This window comes from Dendrobates tinctorius, unplaced genomic scaffold, assembly GCF_039654945.1.
Source record: "Dendrobates tinctorius isolate UK_male_01 unplaced genomic scaffold, ASM3965494v1 ptg000083l, whole genome shotgun sequence".
Taxonomy (NCBI): Eukaryota; Metazoa; Chordata; class Amphibia; order Anura; family Dendrobatidae; genus Dendrobates; species Dendrobates tinctorius.
The window spans coordinates 14820024-14843530 of record NW_027361751.1 but is presented as its reverse complement, the minus strand read 5'-3'; the positions used below and the strand labels follow the sequence as shown (position 1 = coordinate 14843530).

At 42.5% G+C, this 23507-nt stretch overlaps 1 protein-coding gene across 1 annotated transcript in view; it reads left to right on the top strand.

Moving 5' to 3' along the window:
- The window catches only part of TBCA (tubulin folding cofactor A), a 79275-nt gene extending 59612 nt beyond the window's left edge, over positions 1-19663 (top strand). Inside the window, exons 2-4 of the mRNA XM_073584143.1 lie at positions 12550-12655; positions 16247-16333; positions 19422-19663. Of these exons, the coding sequence (XP_073440244.1) occupies positions 12550-12655; positions 16247-16333; positions 19422-19502 (274 nt within the window). The 3' untranslated portion in view covers positions 19503-19663. The remainder of the gene's footprint in view (positions 1-12549; positions 12656-16246; positions 16334-19421) is intronic.
- The last annotated feature ends 3844 nt before the right edge of the window (positions 19664-23507 follow it).

Below are 23507 nucleotides of genomic sequence, written 5' to 3'. Positions count from 1 at the left end.
GTTTGTCACTTTCCTCAATGTGTGTTTTAGTGCAGTGGTGGGATTAGTTTCTGCACCGTCCACTTCACTAGTAAGGGATTGGTTCAGGGCGAGCTAGGGGTTTCAGATATCCTGATCGGCGCCCGGTGCGGAACCGGCCTAGGGATCGTTAGGAGTGTAGAGACTCTGACTCAGGGGAGTGCAGGAGGTCTCAACGTCCCCGTTCCCTATCGCAGGGCCACCATTGTAATTGTGTTCCTGGTTTTCCCCTTTATTCTGAAATTCGCCCTGCTGGAGGCGGTGTATCCAGACATACGTGTACTACTGAAATTCGCCTGCTGGATGTGGTGTATCCGGCTGCACGTTCTATTATTTAAATTTGCCCTGCTGGAGGCGGTGTATCCAGGGTCACACGCGTCATATAAATTCGCCCTGCTGGAGGCGGTGTGTCTAGTCACATGTGACCATGACAGATTCTAAGACCATGACAGATTCTTTACAATTAGATCTTGTTGAAGCTGCTTCACACCTCTTTCCTATTCATCACATGTGCTGTGTTGTGCACATGCTGCAGCTGGCAAAAAGAGTCTGCAAGAGGGGCATGCTGGAACTCTGATTAGCAAAGTGAGGAAATTGGCTATTGCTGCCAGAACCTTTAAAATTGATTCCATCTTTAAGAGACATGCTGGAAAAGGGGCAATTGTGGATCAAGCCACTCAGTGGGGCAGCACCTATTTAATAATTGAACGATTGCTTGAGCTGAAACCCTTCCTTGTAGATATGGCCAACCCTCAGGTAACACTGCTTGAAGGTCAATGGACACAGGTGGCTGAATTGAAGGAATTGCTTCAGCACCCATTTACAGTGACTAAAAAGTTACAAGCTGATGATTTAACTACTGGCATTTTTATACAGGAGTGGAAGATCTTGTTTTGCCCGTCCCAAAGAGGAGGTTTAATCGCCGATGGCATTGCTGCTTCAATGAAACGGAGAGAGACACAGCTATTGGAAAACAAAATTCTTCTGGCAGCTGTTTATGTGGACCCAAGTCATCGTATAGTGCTGGATGATCAACAGCTTACTTAAGGAAAAGAAGCTCTGATTGAGGTTGCAGTTAAGATGAGTGGGCTACAGGACGGCCAAGAGCAAGTGGACTTGGGTCCTACCGTTTCTTCATTCTCATCAGATGAGGAGCTTGATTTCGAAAAGTATTTGGACAACATGGAGCAAGCAAAGCGTTGCCGCAGGGGGAAAAGATTCGACTTCCATAGAAAGCAGATTGACCATATTTCAGCAACATTTTTTACTTGTTCTCAAGTAGAAGAGTTCAATTATTCATCAAAACTGACTGTGCACGAAGCAATTCCTTTATACCCTGAAATTGTTGGAGATGTTAACCAGGTGGTTACAGCTTGGCCTCCAACCCAAGTTAGTGTAGAGAGGTTGTTCTCCAGCCTTAAAATAATTAGGTCAGATTTGAAATCAGCTCTGAATGAGGATCTGATGGAGGCGGTACGGTTTCTCAGAACAAATTCATAGACTGCACAAATGTTGTTCAGTACGTTTTTGTTGAAAAACTGTTTTTTCCACTTACTGCATAGTGTATAATAAACTGTAAATATGCAAACTTTTTTTGTTCTAAAGTTGTATTCCAATAAATAGAACAAACAATAAATCAAGCGGTTTAGATATATTTTATCATAATGATTAAAAGCCTGATGTTACCATTTTCCTACAGTAAATTTATCACTTAAACTTAAAGATGAGCCATGTATGAGGGAGTCGGAGTCATGGAAATTGAGGAGTCGGAGTTGGGAGTCGTAGGTTTGGCTTTACTGACTCCACAGCCCTGATTACTGAGCACAATCCTGCTGACTGATGCTTCAAAAGGGAAGCTATCTGGTTATGAATGGTGAACATTTCATCATATAGGAAACTGGTAGAAATTATTTGGGTAAGGGGTCTCTGGGGTCTGAATTTAGGGTCCAGTCTGTCATCTGTTTAAGTAGTATAGTATGAATTTATTTTGGTGGCCAGTTTTGGATCAGCATTGTTTTGGTTGGGATCTAGTGTTAATTGTGTGTATGCTTCTGACAGTCAATAAGTTATTGTCTCAGCAGATGTATGCTGGTCATACTAAGGTCATGGCAGCCACTGTAATATAGCATACAACATGTGAATGGGGATTGATGTGTCCCTTACTGCTGAGCTGTTTGCTGCAGTTTAGAGTTAAAAACCGTTTTCTCTGCTGCAGTTCTCTGAATGACTCCACCCACACCACTGATTGGGGGCTTTCTGCCTATACCCAATATACACCTAAATCTGCCAAACAGTGGAGGGGGCAATGTTATAAAAGAGCTCATGAATATGGGGGGGCTACTAGATTTACTAGTCCTCTAGTGATCTTCTGCTGATAAAACAGTGATTTTATAAAAACTACATTAAGCAGCCCAATAAGTGACACATCGCTGCAATTGGGGTCTCTACTCCTACATCATGCTGCTCTCAGATTCGGTAGAAAATCCCTGATAACGGATTACTTATAATTCACCATTAACCACATTTACACTCATATGACATTTGCCTGGACTTGTATTGCTAAAAAACTTAATCCATTGAATGCTTTGATGTCTCTTTTGGAACTTTAAATTGTGTGGCTCCATTAGTAACGTATAATATCTTGTTCTCTGATCTCTTCACATTATCCCATGTTATGTACATTGGAGGTTTTGTGTCTCTACAATAATTGCCACTCAATCCATTTTTGCTCTACCTCGTGGAGCGCAGATATTTTTATCCAATGTGGGTTGTTTTTTTGTTTTCTGTCTTTTTGACACACCAGACTATTGTGTGTATTTGCAACTCTGGACACAATATATTGAATTTTCCTACAGTGCAGGAAATAAATTTCATACATCTTTAGGTTCTTTCCATTCAGTTTGTTAACCACTGGCAATGAAAAACTGATAAATTGGCTGCAAAGTCTGCATGAGTTACATTCACATTTGTCTCAGATTTTACCCTTTTTTACATTGCAGACGGTGAAATCCACTGTGAAAAATTCACAGTATAAATTGACATGCTGCAGATAATTATTGGTCACATTTGATCTTTTTTTCTGGTATTCTAATATGCTGCCGATTTTTCATGCTAAAAAAAATTCAAAATTTAAAATCTGTGCGTGCACCTAGCGTAACGTTTGTACAAATGCATGAGGCAATACCTTGAACTCTTAATGCAGTGCAGCTCCTTTAAAAGTGATTCCTATGAAACGAAAAAATAAAACATGGCCAATAGTGGGAAATGTGGGGGTAAAAAGATGTGAAATTTATAGAATTTAAACGACGTTCTCACTTTCAGTATTTTGCATCAATGTTTTTAAGCCAAAATCAGGAGTGAAACAATCAGGAAAAGCATAATAAATATGTCACCACTTCAGCATTTCTTTTTCCCCACTCCTGGTCTTGACTTACAAATACTGATGTGAAATTCTGACTGTAATGAAAGTAAGATGTGTCTTCTCTGGAACATTCCAGAATCTTCCATTTTCTACCCACAGAGGACACTTTTGCCTGTCAGCCCCTTCTTCACCCATGGCTCACACACTGTGCAGCTCTGTGTAATCTGAGATCCCAGTGAGGATTCCTCCTCCCTCCTCAGCTCACACACACAACCAGTCTAACCTAAATTCCCAGCGTGAGCTCCTAACTGCCTCACGGCGGGGGAGTCCCTTTGTCTCTTAAACATGTGCAGCTTCTCATTGACAGTAATGGGGATCTAATCATTTGGTCATAAAACGCGGCGCCTTTATAGTTAAACCGCAAAAATTACATCTCTGCAAAATATAGTTGTTATAAGTTTGGTAGTCGGATTCTAACTCCAAGAGCAGTGGGAAGGACCATCACCAGACAGCCCCTTTTATGATGTCATGACCCAGAACTATAGAGTACACTCACTCAGTTGGGAGGTCATTTGAGCTGGAGATTCCATGCCAAAAGGAACTCGGATGAATGGAGACGCTTGGCTCCGCCTTCTCCCCACGTGGTTAGCCTAAGACCATCTAAGCACATGTAAGTGTTAATTTCTATTTTTAAACCCGTTTATATTTGCTTTGTACATATCTAATGTCTCAACTTTGTAAAATCTGTTATCTCTGTAATCACTGCCCGTCTTTTGGGAATAAATTATAACTTTATTAGGCTGTCTTCAAGCTCTAAGACGAATTTACGTGCCTTTAAGATAAATACGCTACTGAATTGGGTTGGCTTCAAACCCCTCTATTAAGTTTATAAATTAATAAGAGAAATCTGGAGCTGGTGGTGGCGAAGTGTGGTCTGGGTCCCAGGTACTGCTGACTGTGACGGAAAGGGATTTTATAAGCTAAATTGGGTGGCTGCGGTCAGAGCATTTTATAATTCCCTCACTGTAGTGTGTCGGGTGGCCAGACCTCATTGCAGCAGCCGGCTGGCGACCAATTATCCCAGGTGTAGTTCCCTGACTGACCTGAGGGTAAGGGGGGCGCCGGAGAGCTGCAAGTTCCAAAGTGGAACTGAAAAGTTTCATGAAGTATTGTGGGCAGTGGTGGGACAACCAAAATACCCCCCCCCCCTGCTTGCGGTAAATTGTTAGGGCAAGACTAGCTTGCTGTTTTTTTGGTTGTTTTTTTTAAATCACATGGTGCCAGCGGTGGGACAACTAATGCTGAGTGCACACGTACTTTTTTGCCCAGCCGATTTTTCCGCGCAGAATTGAAGAAATCCACAGGTCAAATGACCTGCATTTTTCCTGCGGATTTCTTCCATTTTTAATGCGGTTTCCTTGCGGTTTTTGTTTGGTTTTCCACTGCGGATTTGGAGACAGGGGAGGTGGAATACCGCACAAAAGAAGTGACATGCTGCGGATTTTGTACCACAGGAAAACCGCACGGAAAAATCTGCAGCGTCTGCACATTGGGTTTTTTTTTCTTACATTGATTTACATGCTACTGTAAATCACACTGCGGATCCGCAGCGTTTCTGCATGGTAAAATCCGCTGCGGATCCGCAGGAATTCTGCATCGTGTGCACACCGCCTAAAAGGAGCCCCCCTGTGCCTGTGATAGCCGTGTGTTGGCAGTACGTCGCGTCCCTCCGTCCGTGACATACCAGTGTCAGCGGCGGGATCGTGACACTGACCAAATACTTAATGTGTGAACATGTTCTTTTAAAGGGAATCTGTCATCAGGATTTCACCTCCCAAACTATTTGTGTATTTAGCTTGTTAAGACAAGGCCAGCAATATCATTACATGGCCAGTCCTTTCCTCAGTTACTGAGAAAACGGTGTATGAATTGGTATTCAAATGAGGCTGAAGAGCTATTTGTAGATCTGAAGCCTCTGTCACTCCGGCTCTATTCCACTCCCAGCGCTGCCATCTACTGCTTAACTGACAGCCTCTATGCTTTGTGACTTCTTGCAAAGGAGCCATCAGTCAAGCAGGAGAAGTTGGTGCTGGGTTGGGAATAGAGCCAGAGTGACAGAATCTTCTGATCTACAAATGGTTCTACAGCCTAACTACATACAGTGGGGAAAAAAAGTATTTAGTCTGTCAGCAATAGTGCAAGTTCCACCACTTAAAAAGATGAGAGGCGTCTGTAATTTACATCATAGGTAGACCTCAACTATGGGAGACAAACTGAGAAAAAAAAATCCAGAAAATCACATTGTCTGGTTTTTTTTTTTCATTTTATTTGCATATTATGGTGGAAAATAAGTATTTGGTCAGAAACAAAATTTCATCTCAATACTTTGTGATGGCATACTTTGTTGGCAATGACAGAGGTCAAACGTTTTCTGTAAGTCTTCACAAGGTTGCCACACACTGTTGTTGGTATGTTGGCCCATTCCTCCATGCAGATCTCCTCTAGAGCAGTGATGTTTTTGGCTTTTCGCTTGGCAACACGGACTTTCAACTCCCTCCAAAGGTTTTCTATAGGGTTGAGATCTGGAGACTGGCTAGGCCACTCCAGGACCTTGAAATGCTTCTTACGAAGTCACTCCTTCGTTGCCCTGGCGGTGTGCTTTGGATCATTGTCATGTTGAAAGACCCAGCCACGTTTCATCTTCAATGCCCTTGCTGATGGAAGGAGGTTTGCACTCAAAATCTCACGATACATGGCCCCATTCATTCTTTCATGTACCCGGATCAGTCATCCTGGCCCCTTTGCAGAGAAACAGCCCCAAAGCATGATGTTTCCACCACCATGCTTTACAGTAGGCATGGTGTTTGATGGATGCAACTCAGTATTCTTTTTCCTCCAAACACGACAAGTTGTGTTTCTACCAAACAGTTCCAGTTTGGTTTCATCAGACCATAGGACATTCTCCCAAAACTCCTCTGGATCATCCAAATGCTCTCTAGCAAACTTCAGACGGGCCCGGACATGTACAAGCTTAAGCAGTGGGACACGTCTGGCACTGCAGGATCTGAGTCCATGGTGGCGTAGTGTGTTACTTATGGTAGGCCTTGTTACATTGGTCCCAGCTCTCTGCAGTTCATTCACTAGGTCCCCCCGCGTGGTTCTGGGATTTTTGCTCACCGTTCTTGTGATCATTCTGACCCCAAGGGGTGGGATTTTGCGTGGAGCACCAGATCAAGGGAGATTATCAGTGGTCTTGTATGTCTTCCATTTTCTAATTATTGCTCCCACAGTTGATTTCTTCACTCCAAGCTGGTTGGCTATTGCAGATTCAGTCTTCCAAGCCTGGTGCAGGGCTACAATTTTGTTTCTGGTGTCCTTTGACAGCTCTTTGGTCTTCACCATAGTGGAGTTTGGAGTCAGACTGTTTGAGGGTGTGCACAGGTGTCTTTTTATACTGATAACAAGTTTAAACAGGTGCCATTACTACAGGTAATGAGTGGAGGAAAGAGGAGACTCTTAAGAAGTTACAGGTCTGTGAGAGCCAGAAATCTTGATTGCTTGTTTCTGACCAAATACTTATTTTCCACCATAATATGCAAATAAAATGGAAAAAAAAAACAGACAATGTGATTTTCTGGATTTTTTTTTCTCAGTTTGTCTCCCATAGTTGAGGTCTACCTATGATGTAAATTACAGACGCCTCTCATCTTTTTAAGTGGTGGAACTTGCACTATTGCTGACTGACTAAATACTTTTTTTCCCCACTGTATCAATTCAAAGAAAATAATTTCTTACTAGGTAAATCCCCCACTAGAGTTGAGCGACAGTTGACATTCATCCACTCAATGCCGACTTTTATTCCGCATTGACTTGCATTGGGGTCGGGTTTCGGACGAAACTCCGACTTTTTTAGCCCTAGTCGGACCAGTTTCATCTTAAACAAACAAATTTTGTTTCATGAAACCCGATCCGACCAAAGTTGCTCAACTCTACCCCCCACCACTCCAGTGCCACTGCTCTGTTGGACACCAGTGATCATTATATATTGTCCAGCAGTGATAGTGTTGTACTTTTGCAGGTAGCTACAGCAGCCACTTGCTGGCCTCTGCGGTTTCATGCCATGCCTACTGAGGTCAGTGATTGGCTGCAGAGGTCGTATGAATGATGTGTGGTAGGATGAGGCACAAAGATTCAGACTATTGGAGCAACTGTGCTGGAGAAGTGGGGGATTTATCATCTGAGAGATATATATTAGCTGAAGAGCCTGGCGCTGCCCGGGCATAGTAACTAACTACGGTTAGTTATAACAAATTATAATGAATATATAACATAATATGTAGAGGACCGCCCACCGGACTACAGCGATTTTCGCGTGCGAAATTCAAGCCCTTTCCAAGCGATTTGAAGCATCGCTTGGAAAGTGATTGACAGGTTGGTCACACTCGTCAAACATAGTGTTTGACAAGTGTGACCAGGTTTTTATTATTGAGGCCGCCTATGCGGCATCAGAAGTAAAAGATAGAATGTTAAAAATGATTAAAAAAAATAAACAATCGGGGTATATTTACCTTCCGACGTCCCGGCAGCCTCAGCGACGCTCCCGTTCCCAGCGATGCCTTGCGAGACCTGTGATGACGTTGGTCTCGCGTTGCTATAGTGTTCTCACGTGACCGCTGGAGTAACGCGAGACTGTCATCACAGGTCCTTGCCGCAAGGCATTACTGGGAACACTGAGGCCCGGGAAGGCTGCGCGTGACGCCGGAAGGTAAATATACCCCGATTAATTTTTTTTTTTTTCACAGGGGTATGGTACCCAGGGCCTGGAGGACAGCCTCATCTCCTCCACACTGTGGGTACCATCCGCACATGAGACGCTTAACTTTGCGCATGGTGGGCATAGCCACATGCGGGAAGTAAGCGATTCTCATGCATTCCTATGGGTGCGGAATCGCAGCAATTCTTTGCGATTCCGCAAAAAGAATGAACATGCTGCGTTTTTTTCCACGATGCCATTCCGCCGCGGAAGAAAGCGCAGCATTAGCACAGCATGTGCGGAATGCCATAGGAATGCATGGGGTGCGTTCTGTAAGAGTTTTTTAAACGTTTTTGCGCTGAAAATCGCGGCAAAAACGCTTAAAAATTGCATCGTGGGCACACAGCCTAAGAGGGAAGATGTGCCTACGGGATGGAGGATGTGTGATGGGGATATGGGCAGGGAGGGGGGATTCATTTTTGTCATCTGCTCTCTGCTCCTTTCTAGGGGCAGACAATGGCTGGGAGCTTATGTTCCTGAGGATATTAGATCTCTTCCACCATGTAAGTGTCTGCTGAGGTGTTGTCATGGAGTGAGAAAACTATTGCTCATAGCAACCAATCACAGCTCAGCTTCTTTGCTTAGTGACTGGTTTCAAGGAAAACTGTTGCTCATAGCAACCAATCACAGCTCAGCTTCTTTTAAACAGCTCTGGTGAAAGGAAAGATGCTTTGTGATTGGTTGGTGATACATAAAATATATATATATATATATATATATATATATATATATATATATATATATATATATATATATATATATTATATATCTCTCTCACATTTCCTGCGATTTACTCAGCTTTATTCCAGAAAACCCTTTTTATAGTGAAATTCCCATGAGAAATATCTAGGGTATAAACACTTGAATATGCCATGAATATCTGACCATGCGCACACACACAGCCACTACTCACCGATCCAGCAGCACTATAGTCTTCTTAGAGAATTACTTTACAGCATTTTCTGAGAATTTATTTCTGTTCATAATAAGTCAATATTACTTCCTGTGATATGACGTGACTTGAGATGGGAGCGTGTGTCCCATGTCACCGAATCTTCACTGCACCGCATATTATTTGCCTTCACATTCACTTTTTAGACCTTTTTTTTTTTTTTCTCTGACATGGAGTTTACTGATAGGAAAATGTCAGTCCATCATTTCACATTTCTTTCATTTGTGTCCAATGTCTTTGTCAGATTTGGGAAGCATAAACCTCTTTTACCACTGATCTAACGCCAATCAGAGAACCTTGACTGATTTAACAGGGCGTAAAATAATTCTTTCTCAAATGGTCCTCCAGTTGTGTCAGGTCATTTTACTTGCCAGTAGCCATTTCCTCATGATCCTCTAAATGTAAATCCCGGTATTTGTATTTATTCTACGTCGTATTTGCTTCATTGTGGCGTTGAAACGCTGTAATAAGAACAATGAAGGCTTGTCGGCTCTCGTTTACCGGCTCCAGACATTTGCGCACATCTTGTGTTGACCTTGTGAGAAGGAAGAAGAGCGTTACTGCTCAGGTTGGCAGCTTTCATTTGGGCTCAGGGGCTGGATAGTTGTTGTTAGATTTCATTAGTTGGGGAAGAACCTGGATGAACATGTTTCTGAATGGATGATCTCTTCTTATTCTCACAGTAGTGATGAATCTGTACATTTTGACATACAGGTACTTACTTACTTTTTTGCAAATTGTACTGTATTTTTTTTTTCTCTTCACAATGAAGTTTCAGTATTCCCCTCACTATATGTACCACCTAAAGATCCAAGAAGCTGAGATATGACAAGTTTAATTGGTCCTTCACACATTATATGTGAAGCGTTGCCCTTGTCCAGTCTGGGTCTTTCGTGACAGCCGGTCTTCACCTCTGGACCCAGCATCCTAGGCGTCTCTTACGCTTTCTAGGCCTTATGATGTGAGTCTTGGGGAATAGTAAGCACCAGCAGTACACAGGACTCAGAGCCAAGAATGCCTGGTGCAGAAGTGAACTCTGGCCAGCTCCGGCTGCCAGTGATGACTGGAGTAGACACAGGACCAGGGCAGCGCGAATTGAATTGTTCATCTCTAGTAGTCATTTCTTATTGACTTCTTAGTACAGGAAAGACCATGGGACTTGCGTTTATACTGTGGCGATAGCGTTTATTGAGGTGTTGGCATGTCATGGTAACCAAATGTTACAAGATGGCCAACATTTTGGTCCATTCAGTGTAGTCAACGTTTTGTTGAGATGCTGACTGCATACTGCTTCTTGCAGTCCATCACACAGTTCCAGGCAGACCGAAATGTTGGCCACCTTGTAAAATGGGGTTGCGTTTAATGTAACCTGATGATGCAATAAATACTATTCTCACTGCAACTAAGGAGCGAGTCGTCTTTTCTATATTGTTAGGATATCCATCTCACCAATGACCACCACCATCCACCCTGAGTGCTGTCCGTAACCTTTCTATTTTTGACTTAGATCTTATAAGATTGCCATAATGTTAGACAGTTTCAGTGTTGTGTAAAAGTTTGGGCACCCCTGGTCAAAATTACTGCTATTGTGAAAAGTCAAGCAAGTTGAAGATGAAATGATCTCTAAAAGGCCAGAAGTTAATTGACACATTTCCTTTCTATTTTAGGAAAAATATCTAATATTTTTTTCATCTTTTACATTTTAAAAAAATTACAAAAAGGAAAATGGACTGATGCAAAAATTTAAGCACTCTGCATGGTTAGTACCTAGTAGCACACCCTTTTTAGAGATGAACAAATTTGATCAGGTCAGGGCTTACTCGTCAAGCTATAGCACAAATAAGCTGCAGAGGGAACCCGGCTTTCTGGATCGCTCCAGCTGATCAGCAGTTCGGCTCCGCAGCTGCATGTGTCGTGGCTGTGTCACAGTCACAACACATGCATGGAGAGCTTGTTTGTTGGGCTCTTCATGAATGTTTTGTGACTGTCACACAGCTGCGACACATGCAGCTGTGGAGCCAAACTGCTGATCAGCTGGAGTGATCCAGGAAGCCGGGTTCCCTCTGCAGCTTATTCGGTAAGCACTATAGCTAAGCCCTGACCAAATCAAATTTGCTCATCTCTACCCCTTTTGCAAGTAGTTCAGGTTGTAAACGCTTTTTGTAGCCAGCCAAGAGTCTGTCAATTCTTGTTTTGAGGGATTTTCTTCCTTTGTTTCTTGGAACATTCTTCCAGTTCATGAGATTCCTGGGCCGTCTTGCATATGCACTGCTATTTGAAGTATAGCCACAGATTTTCAATGTTGATGAGATCCTGCGACGGTGAGGGCCATTGTAAAACTTTTTCAGCTTTCGCCTTTGAAGGTCTATTGTGGATTTTGATGTGTGTTTTAAGATCATTATCCATTTGTAGAAGCCATCCTCTTTGAAAAAGCTTGAGCTTTTTTGCAGATGGTGCTATGTTTGCTTCATTTGTTGAAATTGAATCCATTTTTCCCTCTACCCATGAAATGTCCTTGCCATTAGCTGCAATACAACCTCAAAGCATGATTGATCCATCCCCACGCTTAATGGTTGGCGAGATGTTCTTTTTCTGAAATTCTGTAATTTTTTTTTTTTTCTCTCCACATACACCTTTTGATCATTGTGGCCAAAAAGTTCTACTTTAACCTCTTCGGTCCACGGGGCTTGTTTAGATGTAATTTTGCATACTTCTGACGCTGAATTTTATAATGCGGACTCAGAAGATATTTTCTTATGATGACTCTTCCATGAAAGCCATATTTGTGCAGATGTCTCTGAACAGTAGAACAATGTATCACAACTCCAGAGTCTTCTAAATCTTTCTGAAAGTCTTTTGCAGTCAAGCGGGGGTTCTGATTTGCCTCTCTTGCAATCCTATAAGCAGCTCTCACTGAAATTTTGCTTGGTCTTCCAGACCTTATTTTGAAATCCAGTGTTTCTGTTAACTGCCATTTCTTAATTCTTTTTGAACTGACAAAAGTGTACATTGAAAATTTGCTATCTGCTCGTAGCCTTCTCCTGCTTTGTGGGCCTCCACCATTTTCATTGTAAGAGTGCTAGGCTGCTGCTTAGAAGAACCCTTAGAGGCTGGGTTTTTACAAAGCTGGGAAATGAATGAAGCCAGAGCTGTCACTCATGAGGAGAGGGTGCATATAGAAAAAGCTGAAAACAAGCTATTATAGGACGAGGTTAATGGTGGGACAACTCCTTTTACAATTCAGCGCACACTTCAGTGTCAGGGTTCAGTCACAGATGTGCACCCAAGCCTCTTGATATGTACTTAAAGGGGCATACTGTTGGGACGACCTAACGTACTGCCTAGTCTGGACCCACAGTATCCAGGTACTGTTAGGAATGATGATATTGATGTCTTCTGTTCCAGATTATCGAAGGAAAAATTAATGTATGAAAAAGAAGCCAAACAACAAGAGGAGAAGATAGAGCGCATGAAAAGCGAAGGAGGGGACGAGTACGTCATTAAAAAACAGGCAAGTAACGATATTTTTTTTTTTTTTTTTTTTTTTTCTTTATCCCTTTTCATTTTACCATGTACAGTCACCAAGCATATTGCATCTTCACCAAGCAAACCCTATATTTAGAAATGAATAGAAGGCACTGGTATGAAAGGACTGGCTGACGGTCTATGGAGGGGTCCTGAAGACTTCGGGCGAGTGATGTGCACTTAGTTATTTGAGTAGAGGGTCGGAAGGACGTTCAGTAGGTGCAGATGTGCCAACTCATATCTGTGTGTTAGGATGGAGTAACACGCCGATGAGAATCTAATGCCTGGGCATAACTCTCTATGAGGCTACCCTATACATCTCCATTCGCTGTGTAGTGGCCAATGTTCGCAACTGCAGCTCAGTTCCTATTCACTTCATTAGTAGCTGAGCTGTTCTACCCGAAACATTGTTTGGAGACCATAGAGCTCAGCGGATAGACTGATGGTGCAAATGTCGTCAGGATCTGCTGACTTTAATGCGTATAGGGGTATCTGTTGCAGGACAAGATGGTCTCTACATTTGTGGCTTTATTAGTATGTTACGTTTAGCCATGAATCTACATTTTTGGCTTTATTAGTATGTTACGCTTAGCCATGAATACTGCAGGAGGGAAAAAAATGAAAATTTTGCTAGTTCCTCTTAAGATGAAAATGAGCTGCTGGGCTGTTGTGACTGATGCTGAAATTTCTGTAATTTAACTTTTTGAAACAGACTTTATTTTTTTTTTATTTCCTTCACACCATTAGCATGTCTGGTCTGTGTTTAAAATAATAAAATCTGCTGGTATTTGCCTTCCCCAGGTCCTGCGCAGTCTCCTCTGCTGGTCCAGTGGTTGTTTACCACTGCAGCGGCGTCAGTACCTGGGCTTGGCGGCTCGTGCGGTCTACGTGGCAGAACCGCTGCGCTCAGTGATCGGTGGTCAGCACCACTGCAGGCGGTAAACAAACCCTGGAGCAGTGGTAGTGATGCTGCGCTGGACCCGGGGAGGGTGATTAAAGGCTGAGTTTATTACTTTACACAGGTAACACGGATGGCTTACACAAAGGTGAATCCACAAATCGCCTTTAATGCTTTGGAATAAATGGCTGGTTCTCGGTGCACATCCTGCACTGATAGAATACCGCTATACAGTAACGACATCGCTCCTCTTTGGAACTATTGCATATTTTACTTTTAAAACTGCCGCCAGTCTATCAGCCTCCTGACCGCAGACTATAAACGACTCGTATTTCTTATCCTTAACCTAAGGATTTTACAAAACAACACTTAAGAGTATGTAGGCAGGAAAAATGTTCCCGTTCAGTGGGGTTCCAGTTTGGTAATTTTCCTCCCAAGAATATCATCTCTGCTAAAATGAAATGCAGTGATAAGTAATAACTTTTTATGCATGATAAGCATCAAAATAAAAACCTGCTGTTTTCGGCTTTTCATTTTCTTTCCCCTTCTCTTTCACTTTACGCCTCCTGCCGGGGCCTCTCCACACGATCAATATACTCAATGACAGTTTTTTCTCATGCCGTAATTATCTCTATGTGATATTATCTCAGCGCAGTATTTCTTCATTAACCAAACGATGCAGGCGATTTTTATGCAACCAGCTGTTCCCATTGAGGATGAAGGGGCGAAAAACAGCAGAAGGAGGTTATTTAAAATAAACTTTCCGAGAGCCGGCTGTGATTTCAGTCCCTACCAGGGCGAGCACATATATACCACCCCTCCATCCACGGTCAGCGCCCATGGCGAAAAAGCCTCTTCAAAGTGTGAATACAATTTTTATTCTTGTGTTTTTTTTCTCCATAAAGTGGAGTCAAAAGAAAAATATTTTTTCTGCCTGAATTTACAGAAAGAAATCTAAGCCACAAAGCTACATATGGCTCCAGATGATTTTACAGCTCGGTGATGTACCTCTGCCCTTATCCTACATGGGAACTTTAGGCAGACTTTGACTCAGTGTGACCCTGAAATCACAATTGCAAAATGTTCAATGATGATGGTTTTAATATTTATTTTTTATTAATGCAGTTATTTGTCAAGATTGCTCTAATTATCCTATTGACATTTACTTTTCAATTTTTGGCTATTCTTTTGTTCCCTCCTTTACCATTGGTAAAGCTACAAAGAAGGCTAGGTTCTGCATTATGTTGATCCAGAAATAGACAAGTAGGTGTGTACACGGCTACAGTGTGAACCTCTAAATCCCAAACTTGTTTCACACAAATCATAAATTGAAGTATTTTGAAAATGAAATCTTTGCTCCCCTTTTCAGCCATTTTCTTACCTTAAAGGTAATATACCATCACAAAGATTATTTTTCTTTTAAGGTTCATTTGCTTTCTAAATACTAAGTTAAGCAACATTCTATATAGACTTCATTAAATAATGTTTACCATTTTGCTACTGCAGAGTCAAGTCGTTTAGGGTTCTTTTACACTTCCCGTGTTATTTGCAGCCCGCAAAAACGGGCCTCAAAAATCCTTCTTGGGTCGCCGTTTTTCCCTGTTTTGACAAATTGGTGGGAAAAAATACGGTGTTCCGCAAATACGGTGTGCAGCAAAAACAAGCTACTGTTGTTTTTGCGGCACCGTTGAAATCACGTGAGCCGTAAAGAATATCGAGCAAGTTCGATATTTTTCCATGGCTGTATATACGGCGCTTCGATGAATTTTTGGGGCCGCAAAAACGGCCTGCAAAAACACGGCAAGTGTAAAAGAAGCCTTATTCTGTTCAGTGATCCGCAAAATGTTAGAAATCTGTCACAGCTCCTGGTTCTGACTGCGCTGCTCCTTCTCACCATCTCAGTGATCAAAATAGTAGCAGGGAGGGGGAAAAGCATTTAATCCTATCTTTATCACTGGGGACGCAGGCCGTGCACAGTATGCATTTGGCAGCGCATGCGTCCTTTTGACGGTGCGCCGACCAGCGCCAAACGCAACCTGTTGCAATTTGGTTGCGCTCGGCGCACCGTCAAAAGGACACATGCGCCGCCAAACGCATACTGCGCACGGCCTGCGTCCCCAGTGATAAAGATAGGGGACGCAGGACGCATGCAACGTCATGCGCCGGTAGGCGGAGCTACCGGAGGAGGCGCGGCAGGGGGCGGGGCTTAGCGGCGGCCGTGCGCAGGCCGTCGCTGCGCCCTGACACGCAAATGTGAAACTAGCCTTAGAGCAATATCTTCCCCCTCCATCCACTTTTCTAGACATATTCAAAAAGTGGCAAGCCTGTACGATGCCATTATCCCACATCACAAAAGTGGTACGTTTCCTCACGTAACCGATTCTAGTACTAAACACCGATTTCAAGATATCCATCGCATCATTTGCCACATGTTATGAGCCGTTTACATACAGAGTCTTCTGATCCTGCTGTGGATGCCAGTTGTACTCACAACTTTGACATCACGGTCGTTGGACACAGGCATAAAATAACTGGCCGGGCACAAGGATGTATAGAAATTAGTAATTTTCCATCTAGATAGTCAACCTTACAGTCATAATAGTTTATTCATTTGATTTAAAAAAAATGTGACTGCCATTTTATGTTGGAATGTCAGTTCTCTATATTTTTGCGTTTTAGACTGAAATTCTCCAGGAATCTCGCATGATGATCCCAGATTGTCACCGCAGACTAGAAGCTGCACACCTGGACCTGATACAGGTCTTAGTAAGTATTTTTGTGTATTGGTCTATATGCCTTGCATTTTTCAAGGATGGAAAAGCAAATGAGCTCATTTTATCTCTTCTAGTTTTACCTTTATACATATAAATCATAGCGTGCTGTTCCATAGAAACCTGTTCCCACATTATCAGGCGAACCCATTATTTTCTTGGCTCTAGGTCTTATTAGGAGTGTACCCATTTTTTTTTTTTTTTAAATTAAGCTTAACATAGGCTTCATTCAGACAATACAATAATACAGTAGCCTTCATTTGCAGGTGTGAACAAGGCTTACTTTCTCGTTATTGTGATTCATTTTAACCCCTCCCAGCCAGGTAATTTTTTCGTTTTTGAGCTTTCATTTTTTTGTCCTCTTCTTCCAAGAGTCAGAAAAAAAAAAAAAAAAAAAATATATATATATATATATATATATATATATATATATATATATATATATATATATATATATATATATATATATATATATATATATATATATATATATAATTTTCTATCTCTTCTGTCAACATAGCCATATGAAGGGTGTCACAAGTTCGCCATAGTTTTTTGAGTTTTGTTTTTTTGTGTTCACTGTGCAATAAAAATTACATGGCAACATGATTCCCTACTTCTCTATATCTGATGTGATGGTGAAATAAGTATTGACCAAATCGCCAATTTTATAAGTGAAGATATTTCTAAAGGTGCTATTGACATGACATTTTCACCAGATGTCTGTTAACAACCCATCTCATCCACACAGGCAAACAAATCAATCCATAGATGTCCATAAATTGTGTTTTTATAATGAGAAATTAAACGGGGGGACAAGTATTGAGTACCTGAAGAAAGAGTTACAAAAAGCCATGGAAAGGCATGACTCCAGCTGTAATCTATTAGTAATTTGAAAGCAATCCTGCCACTTAGTGAAAAATATTGTCTGTTTCTACTAATTTCCTATAATTGTGTCTCCTTACCAAAGTGCCACACAAGAAACACCTCATGATTGGTAAAACCAGTGAGTTGTCTCAAGACATTTGCAACCTTATTATTTCAAAACATACTAATGGCATTGATTACAAGAGAATTTCTAAACTTCAGAAGGTTCCAGCGAGCACTATTAGAGCTATAATCTGGAAATGGAAAGAACATAATTTCACCTTAAACTGGCCACAAGCAGGTACTCCCCGCAAGATTTCAAACAGAAGAGTGAAAAGAATTAGAAGAGTTGCCTAAAGGCCCCGTCACACACAGCGATCTCGCGAGCGAGATCGCTGATTTTGTGACGCCACGGCGATCTCGCCAGCGGGATCGCTGTGTGTGACAGGGATCAGTGACCCCCCCCCCGCCGCGTTTCGCTTATCGTGCAGCATCGTCTTGGGCCATTCTTCCATCGTTGCTCTCCCGCTGGCCAGTGCGCATCGCTGCTTGTGGCAGCGGGAGCCAACGATCAGCAAGGCTCCCAGCGCTCTAAGCAGACGCTGGGAGCTGGTCTCTAAGGTGAATATCGGGTTACTAAGCGGCGCGCGTCACTTAGTTACCCAATATGTACCTTAGAAACGTGCATGCTCGCGCCGGGAGCTGCCAGAACGCTGGTTTCTAAGCTACACATCGGGTAACTAAGTGACATGCGCCGCTTAGTAACCCGATATTTACCTTAGAGACCAGCGTCCTTGCTGGTGCTGATCGCTGGTGAAGCTGCCTGTTTGGCAGCTCACCAGCGATCATGTAGCGATGCACCAGTGATCCTGACAAGGTCGTATCATTGTCGGGATCGCTGGTGCATCTTTGTGTGACTGGGCCTTAAGAGCCAAGGACCACCTGTGGAGAGCTACAGAAAGACATTGAATCAGCAGGTACAATTGTTTTAAAGAAAACTAAGTAATGCATTTTGCCTTCACGGCCTGTATGCATTCTCACTAGACAAGACTACATTGCTGAGCAAAAAGCTTTTTCAAGCGCATTTATAGTTTGCTCAACAACATTTAGATAAGCCTGTGAATTACTGGGAGAATTTAGTCTGGTCAGATGAGCCCAAAATTGAACTCTCTGGATGCCATAATACATACCTCATGTCTGAAGGACAAAAGGCACTGCATATCACCCCAAAAACACCATACCAGTAGTGAAGTTTGGAGATGAGAACATCATGGTGTGGGGGTGTCTTTCCCCATACAGCACTGCAAAATTCATGTAATAGAAAGAAGGATGAATGGGAAAAAATATAGAGAGACATTCTCAATAAATCTGCTGTGATCTACCAGGATGATGAAGATGAAATGAGGGTGGCCAATTCAACTGGACAATGATCCCAAACACACAGCCAGGAAAACTCTCAATTGGTTTGCAAGACAATAAAGCTACTAGAATGGCCCAGCCAGTCACCGGACCTGAATCCAATAGAACATTTATGGAAGGAACTAAAGCTCAGAGTTCATAGAAGGAGCCCACTCAACTTCAGGATGTGAAGAGTGTTTGTGTGGAAGAATGGACCAAAATCACACCTGAGCAATGCATGCGACTAGTTTCTCCATACAGGAGGTGTCTTAAAGTTGTCATCACCAACCAAGGCTTTTGTACAAAGTATTACATTTTAGTAATGGTGTTCAGTACTTTTTCCATGTGTCACTTTATATTATACATAACTTAATTTAGGAACATCTATGGTTTGATGTATTTGCCTGGGTGGATTGGATGGGTTGTTACCGACATCTGGTGAGAATTTCATGACGATGGCACCATTTCTTAGAAAATTAATTTATTGTTCAATGGTTATTTCACCTGAATTTGTGTGTGATATATAATGTATTTTAGTCATTAAAGCATACAGAATTTTCAATGTCTTCTGACTCCAGTAACTTTATTTTTCCACTGATGGAGCTGTGTGAGGTCTTGTCTTTTGAGCTCTGGGTTGTAGTTCTTATTAATACCGTTATTTGTTTTGGGATATTTCTACCAGGGAAGCCACCTGTAGATGTCCACTTCATTGTAACTGCGTTTTGTCACCTGTCCCCCAGTCCTAGGGTCAGAATATCAGGGCGGTGGTGTGTGACCCATTTTCGGTGCTTTGATGTAACCATCTTTCTTTTGTTTAGGAGAATGAAAAAGACTTAGAAGAGACAGAGGAATACAAGGATGCCCGTGCCATGCTGGACTCCGTGAAACTAGAAGCCTGAGCACTCTCCAGGCTTGTTTTTTTTTTTATGCCTTGATACCATTCCACTGTCCTGCTTGAAAATTGGGAAACCTGAATGCATTTTCATGGCCTGACAATAAAAGGACAAGATTCCAGATGTGAAACTTCAAGGATGTACAAAATAAATTGCTTTATCTTAGAGATATGTCGCAGTGTAATTACTGGGTAGTCTGGGAAATGCCAATGCTTTGTTTTCCTGCTGTAAGGGCTTTGTAATGAAGCAAGGTCGTGTGATGAGCAGTGCATGGGATCGGGGGCTAGAGGAGTTGATGTGTTACCGGGGCTCATGTAGTGGAGAAATGACTTTCACCAACCAAGAATAATGAGAGGCAATATGTCTACTTATTCAAATATGAAGGGACTGGCTTATCTCAGGAACAACCCCTCACTGGCTTTATAGGTAAGCTGGCCATACACATCAAATGTATATTGACAGAACCTCATGATCATCTAGTGTGTACGTGGGCACCCGATTCCCCCCCAATGTCACGTGTGTGCATGGGGGAGGGTGGGAGGACATGCAATATATCTGTATTGTGTACGGCCTTATACCTACATGACCTGTTTTCTATCATCCAGGACCAGATGATGAGAAATAAGTCTTCCTGGTTATCTTCTGTGTATCAAATGTCTAGAAGAAGATTGTCATTAATGTCACTCGTTTCTTAATTTTTCCGATTTTTCTTTACGGTACATCTATCTCCTAATTATTATTTCCATACATTCCCAATATACCTGCCCACAACTTCCATTTGTTCCTTATTATGCAATTTGATTCAAGGATGTATGTCAGCACCCATCCGTTCCCACACCCAGTTTCCTCTAATTGCTTAAATGGGAATTTAGACTTTTGAAACATAAGGAAATCTATACTAAAAGGGTTATCTAGTTTCATAAAACCCTCTCCCCAGCTGTAGTTTGTTTAGAAAAGAAATACACTTTTTTTTTTTTTTTTTTTTTTTTTGCAGAACCTCCCCGGGTCCAGCTGAGTCTCTGCCGCCCCTACCAGTGTCTATTGTCTGCAGCGCTGAAGTTGGGTCGACATTGTTGCAGCCAATAACTGAGCTCCGTGGCTCTGCCCGAGTTGAGTGCAGAGTTATTGGCTGCAGTGCTGACTGTATGTTGACAGCGCTTCAGATAATGATATAATCAAAGTGGTGATTACCGCGCTTCTGTGGCTGGTGCCCAAGTAGGATCCTATCCCATGTAAAGCTTATAATTACAGGTAATAACGAACACTCTGGATCAGCAGCACGTGCTGCATTGTGGCGCTCACTGCCGGAGCACATGCTGCTGACCCAGAGTATTTGTTTATTAGGCCTCTTTCACACTTCAGTTTTTGACCATCAGTCAAAATCCGCCAGTTTTTGAAAAAAACGGATCCGCCATTTTCTTTGGCGGATCCTTTTTTTCTCCATTGAGTTGCATTACCGGCAGATCTTGACGGATGGCCATCCGTTGGAACTGGTTTTTTGCGCATCCGCCAAAATGTTAGCGTCCGCCGGCATGCCTGGACGGACCCTGCAACGTTTGTTTTTTGTTTTTTTTTGCTGTAGGATCCGCATTTTACAGTGCGCATGCCCGGAGAAAGGAAGTCATCCGGGAATTTAACCCTGAAATCCTTTCTGGCGGTGGAAAAAAGCGGATGTGTGAAAGAGACCTTACCTGTACTCTTGTGCACACTGCAGTCTGACTGATGAAATGTCTTTATTTTTGGATTGCCTGCAAACAATAACATTTTATTTTTTACAACATTTACCTTAGTGACAAGTTTCTACAAGGCAGATAATAGAATTCAGGAGCCATGGTGTGGGGACTCTGTGTATGGCCCAGGGACGTTGAGTAATGCAGAGGGGTTTTTTTGTTTTTTTACTGGTTGGATTCCCTTAGACACTCATGGCTTCCCGTCATTGTTTATACACAGGCCTGCATTGGTGGTGATGCGTCTGCAGCACATGACCTCTGCAGCCAATCCCTCGGCAGCAGTAAGTTCAGTGATTGTGGGCAGCTGTCACATGTTGACGACTAGACGTCTTCGCTACAGTCTTGTAAACAAAGAACGGCGGAGATCAGAAGAGGATTCAGCGAGTTATTGGCTGTTCAAGATTGACGTTTGGAGGCCAGTTCAGCACCTCGCACACTTTGTGTGGTTTCTTAAACCATCCGTAAGCAATTCTTGTAGTGTGGCTACGTGCGTGATCCTGCTGAAAGGAAGCACTGCTATTAGGAACATCATTGCCATGACAGGAAGCACTTGCTCTGCAGCAATGTAAGTATTATGTGTCAATGTACTGTAAACGCCCCACAAACCTACTATCTTATAAATTCAATGCTGTCATCTCCTCCTTCAAAGTAGCTCAGATCCTTACAGTTGACCCCTATTTCTTGCTTCCGGCTCATCAATCATTGTTTTCTCGTAGCCTAACATATCCTACTTCTCATAGTTGCCATTGTTGGCTTATTTAGCAAGCGCTATAGCTTCCCGAATAAGAGGGAACCCGAGCAAATTCGCTTATCTCTAATCATGACCCAATGTTTCATACAGTGGGTATGGAAAAATATTCAGACCCCTTTAAATTTTTCACTTTGTTTCATTGCAGCAATTTCGTAAATTCAAAAAAGTTCATTTTTTTTTTTTCATTAATGTACACTCTGCACCCCATCTTGACTGAAAAAAAAAAAAAAAACAAATGTAGAAATTTTTTGCAAATTTATTAAAAAAGAAAAACTGAAATATCACATGGTCATAAGTATTCAGACCCTTTGCTCAGTATTGAGTAGAAGCACCCTTTTGAGCTAGTACAGCCATGAGTCATCTTGGGAATGATGCAACAAGTTTTCCACACTTGGATTTGGGGATCCTCTGCCATTCTTCCTTGCAGATCCTCTCCAGTTCCGTCAGGTTGGATGGTGAACGTTGGTGGACAGCCATTTTCAGGTCTCTCCAGAGATGCTCAATTGGGTTTAGGTCAGGGCTCTGGCTGGGCCAGTCAAGAATGGTCACAGAGTTGTTCTGAAGCCACTCCTCTTGTTATTTTAGCTGTGTGCTTGGGGTCATTGTCTTGGAAGGTGAACCTTCGGCCAAGTCATAGGTCCAGAGCACTCTGGAAGAGGTTTTCATAAAGGATATTTTTGCACTTGGCCACATTCTTGTATCCTTCAATTGCAACCTGTCTTCCATTCCTTGCAGCTGAAAAACACCCCCATAGCATGATGCTGCCACCACCATGTTTCACTGTTGGGATTGTATTGGGCAGGTGATGAGCAGTGCCTGGTTTTCTCCACACATGCCGCTTAGAATTAGTTCTATCTTTGTCTCATCAGACCAGAGAATCTTATTTCTCATAGTCTGGGAGTCCTTCATGTGTTTTTTAGCAAACGCTATGTGGGCTTTCATATGTCTGGCACTGAAGAGAGGTTTCCGTTGGACCACTCTGCCATAAAGGCCCGAATGATGGAGGGCTGCAGTGATAGTTGACTTTGTGGAACTTTCTCCCATTCCCTACTGCATCTGTGGAGCTCAGCCACTGTGATCTTGGGGTGGTTCTTTACCTCTCTCACCAAGGCTCTTATCCAATTGCTCAGTTTGGCTGGACGGCCAGGTCTACGAAGACTTCTAGTGGTCCCAAACTTCTTCCATTTAAGGATTATGGAGGCCACTGTGCTCTTAGGAACCTTGAGTACTGCAGAAATTCTTTTGTAACCTTAGACAGATCTGTGCCTTGCTACAATTCTGTCTCTGAGCTCCTTGGCCAGTTCCTTTGACCTCATGATCCTCATTTGGTCTGACATGCGCTGTGAGGTCTTATATAGACAGGTGTGCGCCTTTACTAATCAAGTCTTATCAGTTTAATTAAACACAGCGGGACTTCTGGATCACGAAGTGAACTACTTATACGATGGACTACTTTCTAGAGATGGGGTGCACCTTACGAAGACTGGAAAGCATGTATTTGGAAGTCGCCTTGCTACACTTGTAAGGAGA